The sequence below is a fragment of the Durio zibethinus genome, chromosome 26 (assembly GCF_047325235.1).
Source record: "Durio zibethinus cultivar Kanyao isolate XHJ-2024 chromosome 26, ASM4732523v1, whole genome shotgun sequence".
Classification (NCBI taxonomy): Eukaryota; Viridiplantae; Streptophyta; class Magnoliopsida; order Malvales; family Malvaceae; genus Durio; species Durio zibethinus.
Genome location: NC_143187.1, coordinates 18662385 through 18677790, shown reverse-complemented (window position 1 = coordinate 18677790; position 15406 = coordinate 18662385). Strand labels below are relative to the sequence as shown.

The 15406-nt window shown below is 32.7% G+C and overlaps 1 protein-coding gene across 1 annotated transcript; it reads left to right on the top strand.

The window, feature by feature from the left end:
• Positions 1 to 2164: 2164 nt before the first annotated feature.
• On the top strand, positions 2165 to 14863 carry LOC111275392 (Subtilase family protein). Its single transcript, XM_022860756.2, has 10 exons — positions 2165 to 2729; positions 3393 to 3546; positions 3847 to 4244; positions 5243 to 5338; positions 8343 to 8415; positions 11689 to 11971; positions 12845 to 13176; positions 13410 to 13680; positions 13767 to 14048; positions 14241 to 14863. Exons 1-10 carry the CDS (start codon positions 2497 to 2499, stop codon positions 14666 to 14668), a joined length of 2550 nt encoding a protein of 849 aa, XP_022716491.2. The 5' UTR covers positions 2165 to 2496; the 3' UTR covers positions 14669 to 14863.
• Positions 14864 to 15406: the final 543 nt, after the last annotated feature.

Below are 15406 nucleotides of genomic sequence, written 5' to 3'. Positions count from 1 at the left end.
AAAATAATTTTATATTGATATTTTTTGTTATAAAGGTGAGTAATGATCTAAGATCACTCGTGAATTGCTCTAAAACAATGGTTTTTGATTTGATTTTAAGGTGGTGTAGAGATTAATAGGTGATTTATGATTTTAATTTTTTAAATCCAATCGACACTATTAGAGTAATCCACAATTCTAAGTAGTTGCACACACCATTTTGGATCAAAAGATCGGATCATTGGACCACTATTTAAATTGATGTAAGCATGTAAATTCTAAATACATATAAAAATATAAAATCATTATATTATAATTAGTCCGATGTACGAAATAATTTTATTTATTTAATATAAAATATATATATTAGTCTATTTTCAAAATTATATTTAAATATTTAAAACTCATAGTATATATAAAATTTATATATTTACTTGTTATTAAAAATAAACTTTAGGAAAACAGCAAAAAAAAATATTATATATATTTTTAATATTTTTGTTTATAATAATATTTAGATACCTGTAAAATTACATCAAATAAAAATAAATTATGTATTTCTTTAAAAAATAAAAATACATATTACTTAATAATTAATTAAATAATAAAAATGTATTAACATAATTTCACTTTAGTATTTTTAATTAAATTATTATACAAAATATGAAAAATGTTAGAAAATATGTGAAAGAAGAAAAAATAAATTAAAAAATATTATTTTTCATAAGAATAAAACTATAATAATAATAAAATATGTCTTGAAAAAAAGTTATAAAAAAAAAAGTAATAGAATATACCTTGAAAAATTTTATTGAAAAATAAAAAAATGATGTATAACACATTACATTTGTAGTCTTAAATTTGCAAATGAATTCTTTAATGGCAATTAAGATTAAAAAGATAATTTTTAAATTAATTTTTTAAAATTTAAAATGGATATAATAAGTGATAAAGATAATATTTATTTGAAATATAAATTTGATAATTAGAGTTCAAATAAATATAATCATTTTAATGATCTTATTATTTAAAAATTGAATCCTATTGCTTTTTTATTAATTTATCTTTTCTTATTGCAGGTGAAAACAATGCACATTATAATATTTTAGCTTGAAGATTTTTTCTTTATAATCATGTGGGTATTTGTGGTTTGTGCTTTGTAAATTTTAATTTTGATATGAATTGTAATAATGTGAATGGGATAATCATTTGATACACTAACAGTAAAATTTTTTAATTTTACAAATAAAATTAAGATGATAATACATGTCTCTTATATATTTTTAAAAATAAATTAAAAAAATAAAATATATGTCATCATCTTAACATCATTTATAAAGTTAAAAAATTTAATTGTTAGTGTATTAAATAATTTTTTTAATGTGAATTCATAAATTTATATTAAGTGATTATTTTTTATTTATGATATTAAATATTAATTATTTTAATTATATTTTAAAAAAATTTTAAAACTTAGAATAGATTCTGGGACGTAATAAATCTTGTATGGATGATGCATGGTCCTAGAGGATGACAGATTGGCTCACAATCCAAAATTTTCAAGACTAATATTGCATAGTTGGTCTACGATCTTATTTTTATCATCGATGATGCTTATCATTATTTCCATACATTTTTCATTAACAATTGCGAAATATGTTAACATGGCATGCTAATTGCTAAGGATAAGTTAGAACATAAAAATTGCTTGAATGGTAACAAAATTATTTGATAAAAGAATCAAAATTAAATAATTTTAAAATTAAATACTTCAATAAAACAATTAAAAAGTTAAGTATTAAAGTGAAATCAAAATAAAAACTAAGAGAATGTGGATGAAATTTGACCAAATGACAATTTAGCCGACGCTGTCAATTGGTCAAATTTTAGTTACTGTGAATCAGCATAATAGTAGTAATTTTTTTAATACATGTTTGATTAAAAAAAGGAGAGAACTGAGAATGAAATTAAAAAAAAAAAAATTTAACAGTAAAAGACAGGAAAAAGCCCAAGGCAGAGTCGAAAATTTAGAAAAACAAAGGAAGACAAACGTTCATATTTTTTGTAATCTAATAATAATAATAAAACGTTCGAAAAAACGAAAAAGCACGGCACCCGAGAAAAGTTACAGATTCTCTCAGTACTCCAATCCCTTCTTATGTTATTTTTATAACATAATTCCACTATCTCTCCCTCAAAGCTCAAAAGGCCTTCAAAAACAAAGCCCTTCTTTTTCTTTCTCAATACAAAACAAGGAAAAGAGCTCTGTCAGACTCACTCATTCCACTACCCTTACATGGAACTCACTGCTTTTCCTTAATTAATGGCTTCCCACCACATTCCTCAAAAAGGGTAGCTTTTATTCACTCTTCTTCTCCACTACAAAGCCTTCCTTACCCAACTAGTGCCCACCCACCGCCGCACAAATGACCCTCTTGTTCTTGGGTTACTGACCTTTCTGCTTCTTGTTGCATAGTGAAGGTCTGCTTGGTTTAAATCTGGGTTTTGTTTTCAGAAATGATGGGGAACATTTGTTGGGTGTGTTTACTGCTGCCACTTTGTTTTGGGTTGTTTGTGAACACTCTGAGTCAGGAGGATTCGGATTCAGATACAAGTACAGCTGTGTACATTGTCACTCTTAAGCAATCTCCTGCTGCTCATTACTTTGAGGAAGAACTAACAAGGCAGAGTCATCATGGGTTCAATCATGCTTCTACTTCAGGGAGATTAAACAGGCTTAACAAACCAAGGCATGAAATCTTACCCTTCAGTCAGTAGAACAAAGCCGTTGTTGCCAGCAACTTTTTTGTTTCTTCTGAAAATAACTGTGATTTATTCTTTTGTTTGTATTCTGGTACTTGGTGTTTTAACAATTATTTACTGTAAATCTGGGTCCTAACTTTTGTTCTGGAGTGTTGATTTTTAAATATTCTTTAAACAATAATTGGGCCTCCTGTTCTTTCTGTGGGGCTTAAGGTGGAATTGGCTGTTGGGGAATTGTCAAAGCTACGTATGCAGTGTCTTTAGTTTTCCCATACCAAAATTTTGTACTTTTGGGTCATATTATCAGTAGCAAAAGAAAAAATTTTCCATACCTTTTGGTTTAAATGGAACCTTCCCTCTCTCATGACTATTATTTGTACTTGAAAATTTCTTTTTCAGACATACATTCTCTGAAAAAAAAAATGGGGGAAGGCTTCAGCTTCACCATGTTGACGCTTGACATTCATAAATATCCAATAATTTGTCCATAGGTTGCTAATTTTTTATTATTGTTTTTGGTGTCCCCTTTTTTAACTTCTCTAATGTCCCATGTAGCTCTTGGTTCTTCTTGAAGCCTTTTTATGTTGTTTGATGTAAAGTTTAAAGAGTTGACTAATTCTTTCTTTGGAATGTATTCTTTCTATATTTAGGAATAATTCAAGATCTCATTCAATGTCTAGTTCCTATATTTCTCGAGTTCATGATTCTTTGTTAAGGATAGCCTTGAGGGGGGAGAAATATCTGAAGTTGTATAGTTACCACTACTTGATTAATGGCTTTGCTGTGCTTGTCACCTCTGAACAGGTATATCATCAGACATCAATAAACTTTCCTCATAATTATCCATCATTTTGTCATGTTATCATCATCATTGTGCTGCTAAATGCGTTTTTGATTTTATATCATTACAGTATAATATTTTATTTATACTTTCTAAATACATAAACTACGTTTGACTTCTACTCTTTTGGCTTTTGTGTAGTTTTGCATATCATTTAGGCTGTTAGTGTCTCAAATGCGCAGAAACTTTTAATTTCTTTTTTGAAAATTTTCTTATAATATAGGAAGAATGCTCTTAATTAGTTGTATTCTGCTATTTCAAAGGCGGACAAGCTTTCAAGGAGAGGAGAAGTTGCAAATGTTGTATTGGATTTCTCTGTTAGAACTGCAACCACCTATACTCCACAGTTCTTGGGTCTACCAAAGGGGGCATGGTCCTTGGAAGGTGGATATGAAACTGCTGGAGAGGGAATTGTAATTGGGTTTGTTGATACTGGTATTGATCCAACTCATCCCAGCTTTGCTGATGATGTATCAGAGCATTCATACCCAGTTCCAGCCCATTTTTCTGGCATTTGTGAGGTGACTCGGGACTTTCCTTCCGGCTCTTGCAATAGGAAGCTTGTTGGAGCACGCCATTTTGCAGCATCTGCTATAACAAGAGGAATATTTAATTCGTCTCAGGACTATGCATCACCATTTGACGGTGATGGCCATGGCACGTGAGTGAATATTTTGCATTTTTTATGGATCATTGTTGAGTTAGTATTACTTCGAGTTCTTTTTTCTTTTGTGAGTAATGCAAATTGCTTTTAGATTGCAAGGGAGATAAGTAAAAGGTTTAACTACTTATCTTAGATAGAAAGTTAACATTGGGATGGACTTAAGAGAAAATTTATTTTAGAAATATAGATCTGAATAAATAATGATTCTTCTTACAGCCATGCCAAAGATTGCTATTATGAAAGTAATTAGAAAAAAGTTAGAAAAGAATTTGTTGAATGGCTGTTTTACTTTAATAATGCTAGTTTACTTTTTTTTTTTCCCCTTTTGATTCTAACTTTCAAGCACTCACATTTCAGATTGACTCTTTTAATGAGGTTTCTTGTGGTTGTGCTCGTGATTCCCTGACATTCTCTCCAATGCCTCAAGACATAGTAGGCTCTATATGCTACTGATAAACATGTTTGACCATCCTTCTCTTTTGTGTTGGAGGAGCTAACTTTGAATGTATCCTGTGGTCAAACCTGATTTTCTTTGCTCCTTACTCCCATGTGGACAATGCTGATAGTAATCCCACGAGCCTATATTTGTGTTATAGTGACATTTGTTTCTCTTTTGTTTTCTTCCTAGATATTTAAGGGTAGTACTTTGCACACGTTGTCTTCTTAGTGCCATTGGTTTTAAAAAATGTCATATTGTCTTTTCCGAGGCAATAAAGTCTCTTTGTTGTTTCCAAAATATAATACTGTAAAGCAAATTGCTCAATGTTGAAATCTCATAGATGATTGTCAAATTTCTTGAATAATTGTTGAATACTATAGACAACCTTCTTTTCACTAGATGTTCGAAATGTGGGCTTATGTTATTGAAAAACACCACAAAATTGTCAATGGTGAATGATCTGCAATAATTCTGGTCACCTGTTTACGAGGTGACCTGATTTTATTGGTCTTGACTCAATCTTCTAATGTTGCTAATGAAAATAATATTAATGCAGGCACACAGCTTCTGTTGCTGCAGGAAACCATGGGATTCCAGTGGTGGTAGCAGGGCACCACTTCGGAAATGCTAGTGGGATGGCTCCCCGTTCACAGTAAGTTTCTGAAACTGAATCTTAGTTACTATTCTCTTTATATCTATGAAACTTCTTTGCAGAAACAAATGTAGCTCAAAGCTTATCATCTTGAACTTTCATCCTAACCAATGCTAAACCAAACTAAAGTACTAGCTGATAGAATGACTTCTAGTGGCAATTAGGAAAAGAAAAAGGTTTTATGCACACAACTTATACAAAGGCGCCTTGATTCTTGCTATTGAGCATTATAGTTAAGAATTCTCTCCAGGATGAGACTAGTCTAGAGCATATGTATATCTGCATCTTAAGCGTGAAGAAATCTAACTTCTAGTTCTTTCTGGTATCTTTCTAATCCAGAGCTCCCTGTAAGCATAAACCCTTATCACAGCAAATATTGAATCCTACACTTATTTCAAGATGCTGTTAACTCTCTGAGAATCTGAAAATCTTTTCTTCTTACAATCCAGGAAAACCTTGAAATGGTTGTTAAATGCTTTCTTGCCCTTGTGTGTATTGCTCTGTGCTAAGGCAGTTTGAGGCTGTGTAATTTTGCACTCTTCAGTCTCATTTCCCTCTTTGAATATCTTGGAAGTTTTAACTATTATCCTGAATGACTATGATTTAAGATGTTTACATTCAACAGCCATAAGAGAAAGTTGCAGGCAACACACTTCTCCAAAACTGTTTGCATTATGGAATGGCCAGCACTATCAGATTTGTGCCTAGGGTCATAGACATTTTGATAGTTACAAATTATGTGGAAGCAGTTTTAAGAGCATTATCTATTTCTACCATGTCACGTTTAAATCTGTTAAACTTTTAGTTGTGAAATTCTTAATCGAGTGAGGTTTTCTTAGGTGTTGAATATGTTAAGGAAAATGTTCAAATTTAAGTGGTCAAGGGTCTTATGTAAAAAATCTCTGAAGTTCGAGTCTCATATAATTTTGTCAAATGGGCCACCTCTTTCTCTTAAATAGCAATCTTTATAGGGTAAACTAAGCTTAGGTTATTATTAAAAAGGGTGAACGAAAAGTATATAGATATAATCCTACTACTATGAGGATGTATAAGGTACTTGTGGTACTTAAAATGGTAAATGAGAAATATCTGAAGTTGAAGTCTTATGTAACTTTGTGAAATGAGCCTCCTGTTTCGTCTTATCTTAGAGATTCAAATAGCCTTTGATTATTATGAAAGAAGACAAATGAACAAAAAGATAGTTATTATCCTACAAGTGGTGATGATATTATTAGCTAGTTAGTGTTTGGCCAAGAGGTAGTTAGCCTAAGGGCAACGTCAAGTTCCTTAGTTTGCCTGTGTTTAATAGTTTAATACAAATCCGTAGGAGACTACCACATTGGTAGTTCTCTAGTTTTCTGCTATTGATTCTCTCCGACATGGATTAGAGTCCAGTTAAGTTATGTTGCTTGTTATTCTTGATGTTTGTTGCCCCTTATGTGTTTGTCCACGTGGTAGGAATGTTTGTTTGGATTGCTGGTATTGGGCCTAGCATGATGAGATCTGTTAATGTATATTTATATTTTATATTAAACTTTTGGTGCTGCCTTACACCCAAGTATCTGGCACAGCCAACCTTCTATTTTGATATTTTCAAGTGGCATGCCTCATGCACCAAATGCAAAGGTGTCTGTTCTATATTGCATTACAGGATGATTTAGACCTATGGTGAGGAGAAAGTTTTATGCAGATACCTGTGTGACAACTGACATGTGACTGTTAAAAATGGTTAAAAAATAAAGCAAAGATCAATAACAATTTGGAATGTTGAAGAAAAGTGAAATTAATTCAGTATATTTATATCTCACATTAAACTTTTGGCCCTTCCACTCAAGTTTCTGGCGCAACATCAACCTTTTATTTTGACATTTTTAAGCGGCATGCCTCATGCACCAAATGCAAGGGTAGCTGTTCTATAAATTGCATAATGGGGTGATTTTTGACCTATGCCGAGTAGTAAGTTTTTTGCAGGAGGTTTGTGTGACAACTGACATGTAATTCTTAAAGATGTTAAAAAAGTTATAAAAAATGAATGTGGAAGAGAAATGAAATTAATAATATACTTTTTTCACATTCATTGCTGATGCATCCCCCACCCAAGTATTTGGCTTAGTCCTCATGTCTGCAAATGATAGTTATATTGGGAGCATATTGATATTTTCAGCAAGGGTTATGTTAAAAGTAGCCCTTTATCTTGTGAAGGCTTCCTCGTTTCTGTGGGCTTGGTGCAGGTTTTTAGAAAGTTACATGCGGAGTATGACTCATTTGCAGTTGTCATAGAACTATTATTTAACAAATTGAATAAATTCCCTTGTCATTTCACTATGACCATGCATTCAGTTTGGCTGATGAGTCTTGGACATGATTCCAGCAGAATTTTCTGAGCCAGATTTTGCTATATGGTGCATTGGACTCTCTTTTTTGTCTGCTTTAACTCATATCTGAGTCTTTCTAATAGTCATATCTCTTCTAGTTTATGTGACTAAGGAATGCTAAAAAATAGATATAATTGTTTGTCTGAAAACAGTTAATTTGTCAAACCTCACTTCTCATTAGGACTCTTAACTACCAAAGAATTTGTAGGGAAGAGAATAAGAAATGGTATATTAATCTGTAAGAAGCTCATATTCTGGCCATATATATATATATATATATTTATTGTGTGTGCATGGGCATTCTTGTGGTTTTGTGAACATAAAGATATATACACATACGGCTAACAAGCTCAATAACCTATCTGTTTGGCTTTATTAATTATGCCTGTATTTTACTGTGTGTGTGTCTGTAAATGTATAAATATATGTACCGGTACATGCAGATATGCTATTATGCATAGACACCTGTTTCTATTAGCATGTACGATGTCGCATATTTTAACTTGCATATGTGCAACAGATGCAGATAAATCTACGTGCATATATATAATTCATATGATAATATGTACTCTTTCCATACAGACACTCATTTCTATTTGATTATGTTAATGTGTGGTCGTATTTTCCAGTATTGCTGTTTACAAGGCTTTATATAAGAGCTTTGGAGGATTTGCTGCTGATGTAGTTGCTGCCATAGACCAGGTATGTCGTAGTTTGGGTTGCCATTCCTCAAATAAATTCATGTCGCATGACTGCATGCAAGGCAATAACTTACCCAGGTGCTGTCTTCTAACTTATTGGCAAGAGTAAAAATCGAGGCTTCCCTCACTTCTTTGGACCAACCAAAGTTGCAAAGTGCTTTGCCTTGGGAGCCATGGACCCTGATTATTTTGGAACTCTAAATATTACATTCTGAGGGAAAAAAAGTTTCGGTAGAAATATTATAACTAGTGGGAAAGTGTTGAGTGGTAGCCTGCATAAGTTTTGCTCACTAATGCTCCCCCTCTTTTTTTTTTTCTTTTAAAATTTACCTTTTAAAATAATCAGAATCTTTCAGCTCACCTTCTCTAAGGAAAGATGAGCCTTAATCAGGACTTTGCCAAATGTCAAAAACTACATCAATAGGTAGTGTTTAAGCTCTATTTAAGGCTTTCTGGCAACTGGACTTTTTCATGTTAGTTTTGTACTCGTATCTCTCATCTGAAACAACCAAGAGAAGAGCACTTGGTTTTGTTTCTCCTTTTCTCCTTCTACTTCCACCAAAATCATGAAGAACCCAACTCCCTCATCTAGGGAAGTCACAATTATTGAACTCGGTTAAACATAATCCCGTTCCCTTTCAATTGAGATCCCCATCTGAAACTAAGTAAGGCCAATCAATTATCGTCTTACATTAATAGAACTTGGTCTTTGGTTATTGAGAGATGGGAGTTTAAATTATATTTGAATCAGACATTTATGAATTGCAGCATCACATTTCTGTAACGGTATTCCAGTTGATAATTTTACTTAATTAATATAACTAAAAATCTATAAATTTGGAGGTCCATTGGACTAGGCTCTTGCTTTGTGGGGCTTGGGGAGAGTTAGATGCAGCCAAATCCCTGCCTTTTGATGAGGCTTTTTTTTTTTACTTGAACTTGTGAATTTTAAGTCACAAAAAGGAAACAAAAAAGTAAGAAGAGGCATTCAAAAAATTGTTCTGTACATTTCTTCCCGCTTCCAAAAACCTGATCAAAAAAATACATGCAACCTCCAGATATGGTCAGCAATCATGAATGGGTATTTTTTTTCTTTTTAAACTCATTTTCAGCTTCAACCTCTAATAAACTAATAGGGTTTCCGCAATCTGTTACATTGCAGCCTTATATATGATGATCTTTCTCTTTTATAGGTGTAACATAGGAGTTGTTGTATTGAAAGGAGCATATCTGCTCTTTTATTAGAATAAAAGAACTAAAAGGGCTATTTTCAATCCACTATCATTTAAAAAAAAAAGCAATATGGTGCCTTGTTAGTGGGGAACCTAAAATAATTTGAACTCAACTATTATTCTGATTAACATTTATTTCCTCAATATTAGATATTCTCATTTATCCCAAGTTACCTAAGGGTCATTTGGCAATTCTTTTCTTTGAAATGACTATAGAAGACATGTTTTTGTAAGGTGCCTTTATTTCCAAAAACCAAAAACAAAAGCAAAGTTTCCCAAATAGATGGAAATGGGAAAGTTTGTCTTAATTTTGAAACACATTTCCTGTATTTAGGTTCTGTTAGGTGTAAAATACTCGTGCATGAACCCTTTTTAATTTGAAAATGAAAATTTAGAGGGATTTCTTTTGGGGAACAAAAATGATAAAACTTAAAATTTAATCTCTACTCTTGTGCTTCAAGCCTTCAACCACATAGCCTTTTTTTACCTAAAATTTTGCAAAAATTTCTTTGCATTCAACTATTTTTAAAACAAAAATTTTAAAAATAGAAAACATAAAACAAAAAATTGGATTGCCAAATGGCAACTAAATTTCTTTTGGGTTATTGGTTCCATTGCTAGGTTATTCAAGTTAGCTATGCATACATATAATACTAAATACTCAAATGGTATTCAACATTCCAATGATTGTAATAAGAATACTAGTGAAAGTATGCGTGAGCCTTTTTTCCCTTTTCCATAAGCATAGAGGATTTGTTGAAATTAGTTGTTGTGGCTTTGAAAACTAAGGTATTAACCTTGGCAATGGCACCTTAAGTTTTACCGTCAAAACAAATAGAAGTTCAGATTAACCATGATAGAACATGGTGGTTAAGGGGTTTAAGGTGGTCTGCTCAAGGGATGTTAATCGGAATGGTTGACAGGACTCAGGAGGTTATAACTGAAATATGTTGTTTATGGTTGTTTTATTACCTATGGGTAAAGACGGGATCCTAAACAATTGGTTGTGGTTGCTGGTTTTGTTTTGATATATGCAATATAATAATTGAACCATAAACATAAATGTTAAATATATATTTATTTATACCTGAATAATATTTGCATTAACTTATTAAGTGCTTTGCTGAGTTATAGTAAGGGGCCTCTTTTTTTAACATTTGCCTCAAATTGACGTGGCTTCGTTTTGAAAGAAGCCCTTTTGTTATTATTTATCATGAATGAAGGGGATAAATGAAAGTTTCTCTTATTCAGTTTTTGCTTCTTTACACCATATTTTTGTTCAATAAAAACAACTACCTTTTGTGCCACTATAATTTTGTCTGTAATTTACATGTTTTCCAATGTGTTGAATCTTCATCCATCTTGGTAACTTCACTTTCCTATTTTTTCTCTCTCTCTCTCTCTCTCTCTCTCTTCTTTTTGTTACATTTGAAGACTTATTGGGCCTTCGACTAAACAGGAGCTACTTTTTGGAGGTTAATGAATATTCAAAATTTTTTTTATTTCAATACTTAAATAACTGTAATAGCTTTCTATTTAAACACTCTATGTTGTATTGATTTTAAGGGACATTTTTTGCAATAAAGTGGTAAAATTCATGTTGTAAAACTGCTAATATACAGTTTGCTTAAGTAATATTTGGTAGAGATAATACAAGGGATTTGCTTTTTTATGGTGAAAAATATAATTTTCCTAACATTTTAACTTCCTCCAGCACTATTGCCATAACAAGTTTCTGGCTATGGCATTGTTATAGCATTGCATGAATCCCTAGGCAAACATGAGAATTTTCTTAGACCCTCTGGTTATTGAGAATTCCCTTGGCAAAAATGATTGCTAGTTTTGTTACCGTGTATCCTTTTTTTAGACCACATAACTTCAATTTGAAATAAGAAATCTTCCAGGACAAGATTTTCTTTTGACTAATGTGGAAATATATTTGTTTATTTGTAAGAATTAAGCATGGAGATGGCATTGTTCCTTTCCTTGCAACCATTGATTTGGTGTCTATAATCAGTTTCCTGTTCATCATACATTTGCAGGCAGCTCAAGATGGGGTTGACATAATAAGCTTATCAATAACTCCCAACAGGCGTCCACCTGGTATTGCAACATTTTTCAATCCCATTGACATGGCATTGCTATCAGCTGTAAAGGCTGGTATTTTTGTTGTGCAAGCTGCTGGCAACACCGGACCATCACCTAAGAGCATGTCTTCTTTCAGTCCATGGATCTTCACTGTTGGTGCTGCCTCTCATAACAGAGCATATGCTAACTCTATTATCCTTGGAAACAATGCAACTATCCCTGGAGTTGGACTTGCACGTAAGTTTACCTTTCAAATCTATTGCCTTCTTTATCCATTTGAGATTATGTGATGGATTACAGGTTTTTGATTTGTTATGCATGCTTTAACAAATTGGCAAAGAAAGAAAAAAGTATTGGATCAAAAATTTTCAACCAAATTTTAGTTTGAATGAGCTGGGTCTGCTATTTGAGTGAGCAAAATTGTGGTCCAACCTTATCCAACTAATTAGTATGTGAAATAGTTGTCGAGATATAGAACCTAAAACCTATTGCTAATGGTTGGAGAAACACAACCTGAATATAAAGATTACAACAAATCCATGCTTGAGCAATGCAAGATACAACTATAAAACAATGAGAAATATTAGAAGGTAAGCTATTTAGAGTGTTTGCTTTCAAAATTGAAACCGAAGAAAGGAAATTAGGGAAATATTTTTGAGCTGTTCAAATTGACAGTTTGTTTACACCTTTTCATTCCTTGTTATACAATTTATATTTGTTAATACAAGTCAAAGATTTATAACCTAATCATATGGAAAATGCATTCCAGATCCCAAATGAATTGAAAATATCTTAAACTGTTTTGTTGATATCATAAAAATTTCACTAGATAAATATATACTGTAAATTGTAGTGTTCTTGACTGATGTGACACAGATATCAGATCAGCTTGAAAGTTAACATGCCTGATTGTTGACTGCATTGAATCTCTCTCATTGACTGATTGTTGTCACTCCTTAAATTTATAATTAGCAGTTTGATCCTCATGTACCAAAACTTTATATCTATACAATTGATGCATACAATTACCTCTATTGTTACTAAATTGGATACGTCATACTTTCTTTTCTTTTCTTTTTTTGTTTTGGGTGGGGGGTGGGGGGGGAGCAGGGGGGACAGAGACAGATAAAATGTATACACTGATTTCTGCAATTCATGCTCTATGCAATGACACAACACTTGCTGATGATATGTACGTGGGCGAATGCCAAGACTCCAGTAACTTCAATGAGGAACTTATCCAAGGAAACCTGTTAATCTGTAGCTATTCAATACGATTTGTGCTTGGACTTTCCACAATCAAGCAGGCCATACAAACTGCAAAAAACCTTAGTGCAGCTGGAGTTGTGTTCTACATGGATCCTTTTGTAATTGGTTTTCAGCTTAATCCCACACCATTGGAAATGCCTGGCATCATAATTCCATCCCCAGATGATTCCAAGGTGCAATTCTGCATATTTTTTCATGAAGGCATACGTGAATTATTTTTGTTATTCCTTAATGTCTTGTTTCTTTGTTTTTAATGTCATATAGTGGGAAAATTATATAGTTCTTTCTAAAACATCTGATAAGTTATGACCTTTATTGGAATTCAGAGTATGCTCTCTCTCTCTTTCTCTTATACACACACACACAAAAGGAGAAATTACTAATTTATTATGATTATGCTAAACAGATTTTACTCCAATATTACAATTCTTCTTTGGTGAGAGATGGACTTTCAAGGAAAATAGTTAGATTTGGGGCAGTTGCAAGCATTTCAGGTGGACTGAAAGCAAACTACAGCATTTCTGCTCCAAAGGTTATGTATTATTCTGCCAGAGGACCAGATCCAGAAGACAGTTTTCTAGATGATGCGGACATAATGAAACCGAACTTGGTTGCTCCTGGAAACTTGATATGGGCTGCCTGGAGTTCTCTTGGCACAGACTCAGTTGAATTCCAAGGTATATTAGACAAAGAAATAATAGATAACTTAATTACAATTCAATGTAAGCTGCAAAGTTCTTAAACAATTAACTTAACCTCTTAGGTGAAAGCTTTGCGATGATGTCTGGAACAAGCATGGCTGCTCCTCATATTGCTGGGCTTGCTGCACTGATAAAGCAAAAGTTTCCTTATTTCAGTCCTGCAGCCATTGCTTCTGCACTTTCTACAACTGCTTCTCTTTATGACAAGAATGGTGGCCCTATAATGGCCCAGCGTGCTTATACTAATCCTGATCTAAACCAGTCTCCAGCAACACCATTTGACATGGGCAGTGGTTTTGTGAATGCAACTTCAGCTCTTGATCCGGGTCTGATCTTGGATTCCAGTAAGTCATTCTAATTTTAGAATATAAAACTTTTTATAAGCCATTCTGCACTAGGTGTATATGTTTCATCTTTTGCAAGAAAGATGATTTTTCATTATCAAATTGCTAACAGAAGGATGTTTAAGGTCTCACTACTCTTAGATGAATATTCATGTGCATCTCATTGTAACCTCATATACATGCTTGTTGCAGCTTATGATGATTATATGTCCTTTCTTTGTGGCATTAATGGTTCCGCTCCTGTGGTCTTGAATTACACTGGTCAAAACTGTTGGGTCTATAATTCTACAATTAGTGCTGCTAACCTGAACCTACCATCGATCACCATTGCAAGACTGAACCAGTCTAAAACAGTTGAAAGATCGGTGACTAACATTGCTGGCAAAGAAACATATAGAGTGGGTTGGAGTGCTCCTTATGGGGTTTCAGTGAAGGTCACTCCAACTCACTTCTTTATTGGCATGGGAGAGAAGCAGGTGTTGACTATAATCTTTAATGCAACAATGAACAACTCTGACGCCAGCTTTGGGAGAATTGGACTTTTTGGAAGCCAAGGTCATAACCTCAACATTCCATTATCAGTCATTGTAAAATTTTCCTACAATACGACTAATATCTGAGGATTGACAAAATAGTGCTTTTCTCCTTCTCTTGCTGTGTTTGATAGTCTGTCTTTTTGCATTCTTCTTCTTCAGCTTCCATACTTTTAACCAATTTATTCATTCATTTTCCTGTAAATGCAAATCATTTGTAATCATGACATACCCCAATTGATTGAATAATTTTTAGACTGTAGTGGTTCATTTTGCCCATCACATATCGTTTTGTGCTTCTCTGTTTTCCTTTTACCACTTCTTTAACTTGTATCATAGTTTCATTTCTATTAACCGTGTTTGTGTGTGTGTTTTAAAGCTGATTATTAAATCGGAAGCATGTTTTTGTACCAAATTGATATAAATATGAAGTTAATAACATGTTCCATGATCATTTCTAGTGTAGTTGATTCATGTGTTTTAGCGTTAACAGATAATCGGGTAAGCCATGATTTTAGCCTGTGCTTTGTATGAACAGAAAATCCATGCTGCACCAAGGAAAAAGGAAAAAAAAGGACAGAGTTGGAAGGAAAATAAAAAAGGGCTGAAATTTTATCTCCAATTTTGCCTTTTTATTACCTACAATTCATGTATTTGTATCCAATTGTGTCATATTAAATCGAATATAAAATATATAAAATTATCGTATTAAATTTGTGCAGATAAAATGAATAAAAAATATATTTTTATATTTTTATCAAATTCATAATTTTTGTTAAAATTTTAATTTGTATTGTTTTTGTGTCTTTTTTTATATCATTTTTG

Coding starts and splice junctions, on each gene's coding strand:
- LOC111275392 (XM_022860756.2), top strand. CDS start 2,497: ATGATGGGGAACATTTGTTGGGTGTGTTTACTGCTGCCACTTTGTTTT. Junction 2,730..3,392: donor AACAGGCTTAACAAACCAAG/GCATGAAATCTT, acceptor TTCTATATTTAG/GAATAATTCAAGATCTCATT. Junction 8,416..11,688: donor TAGTTGCTGCCATAGACCAG/GTATGTCGTAGT, acceptor ATACATTTGCAG/GCAGCTCAAGATGGGGTTGA.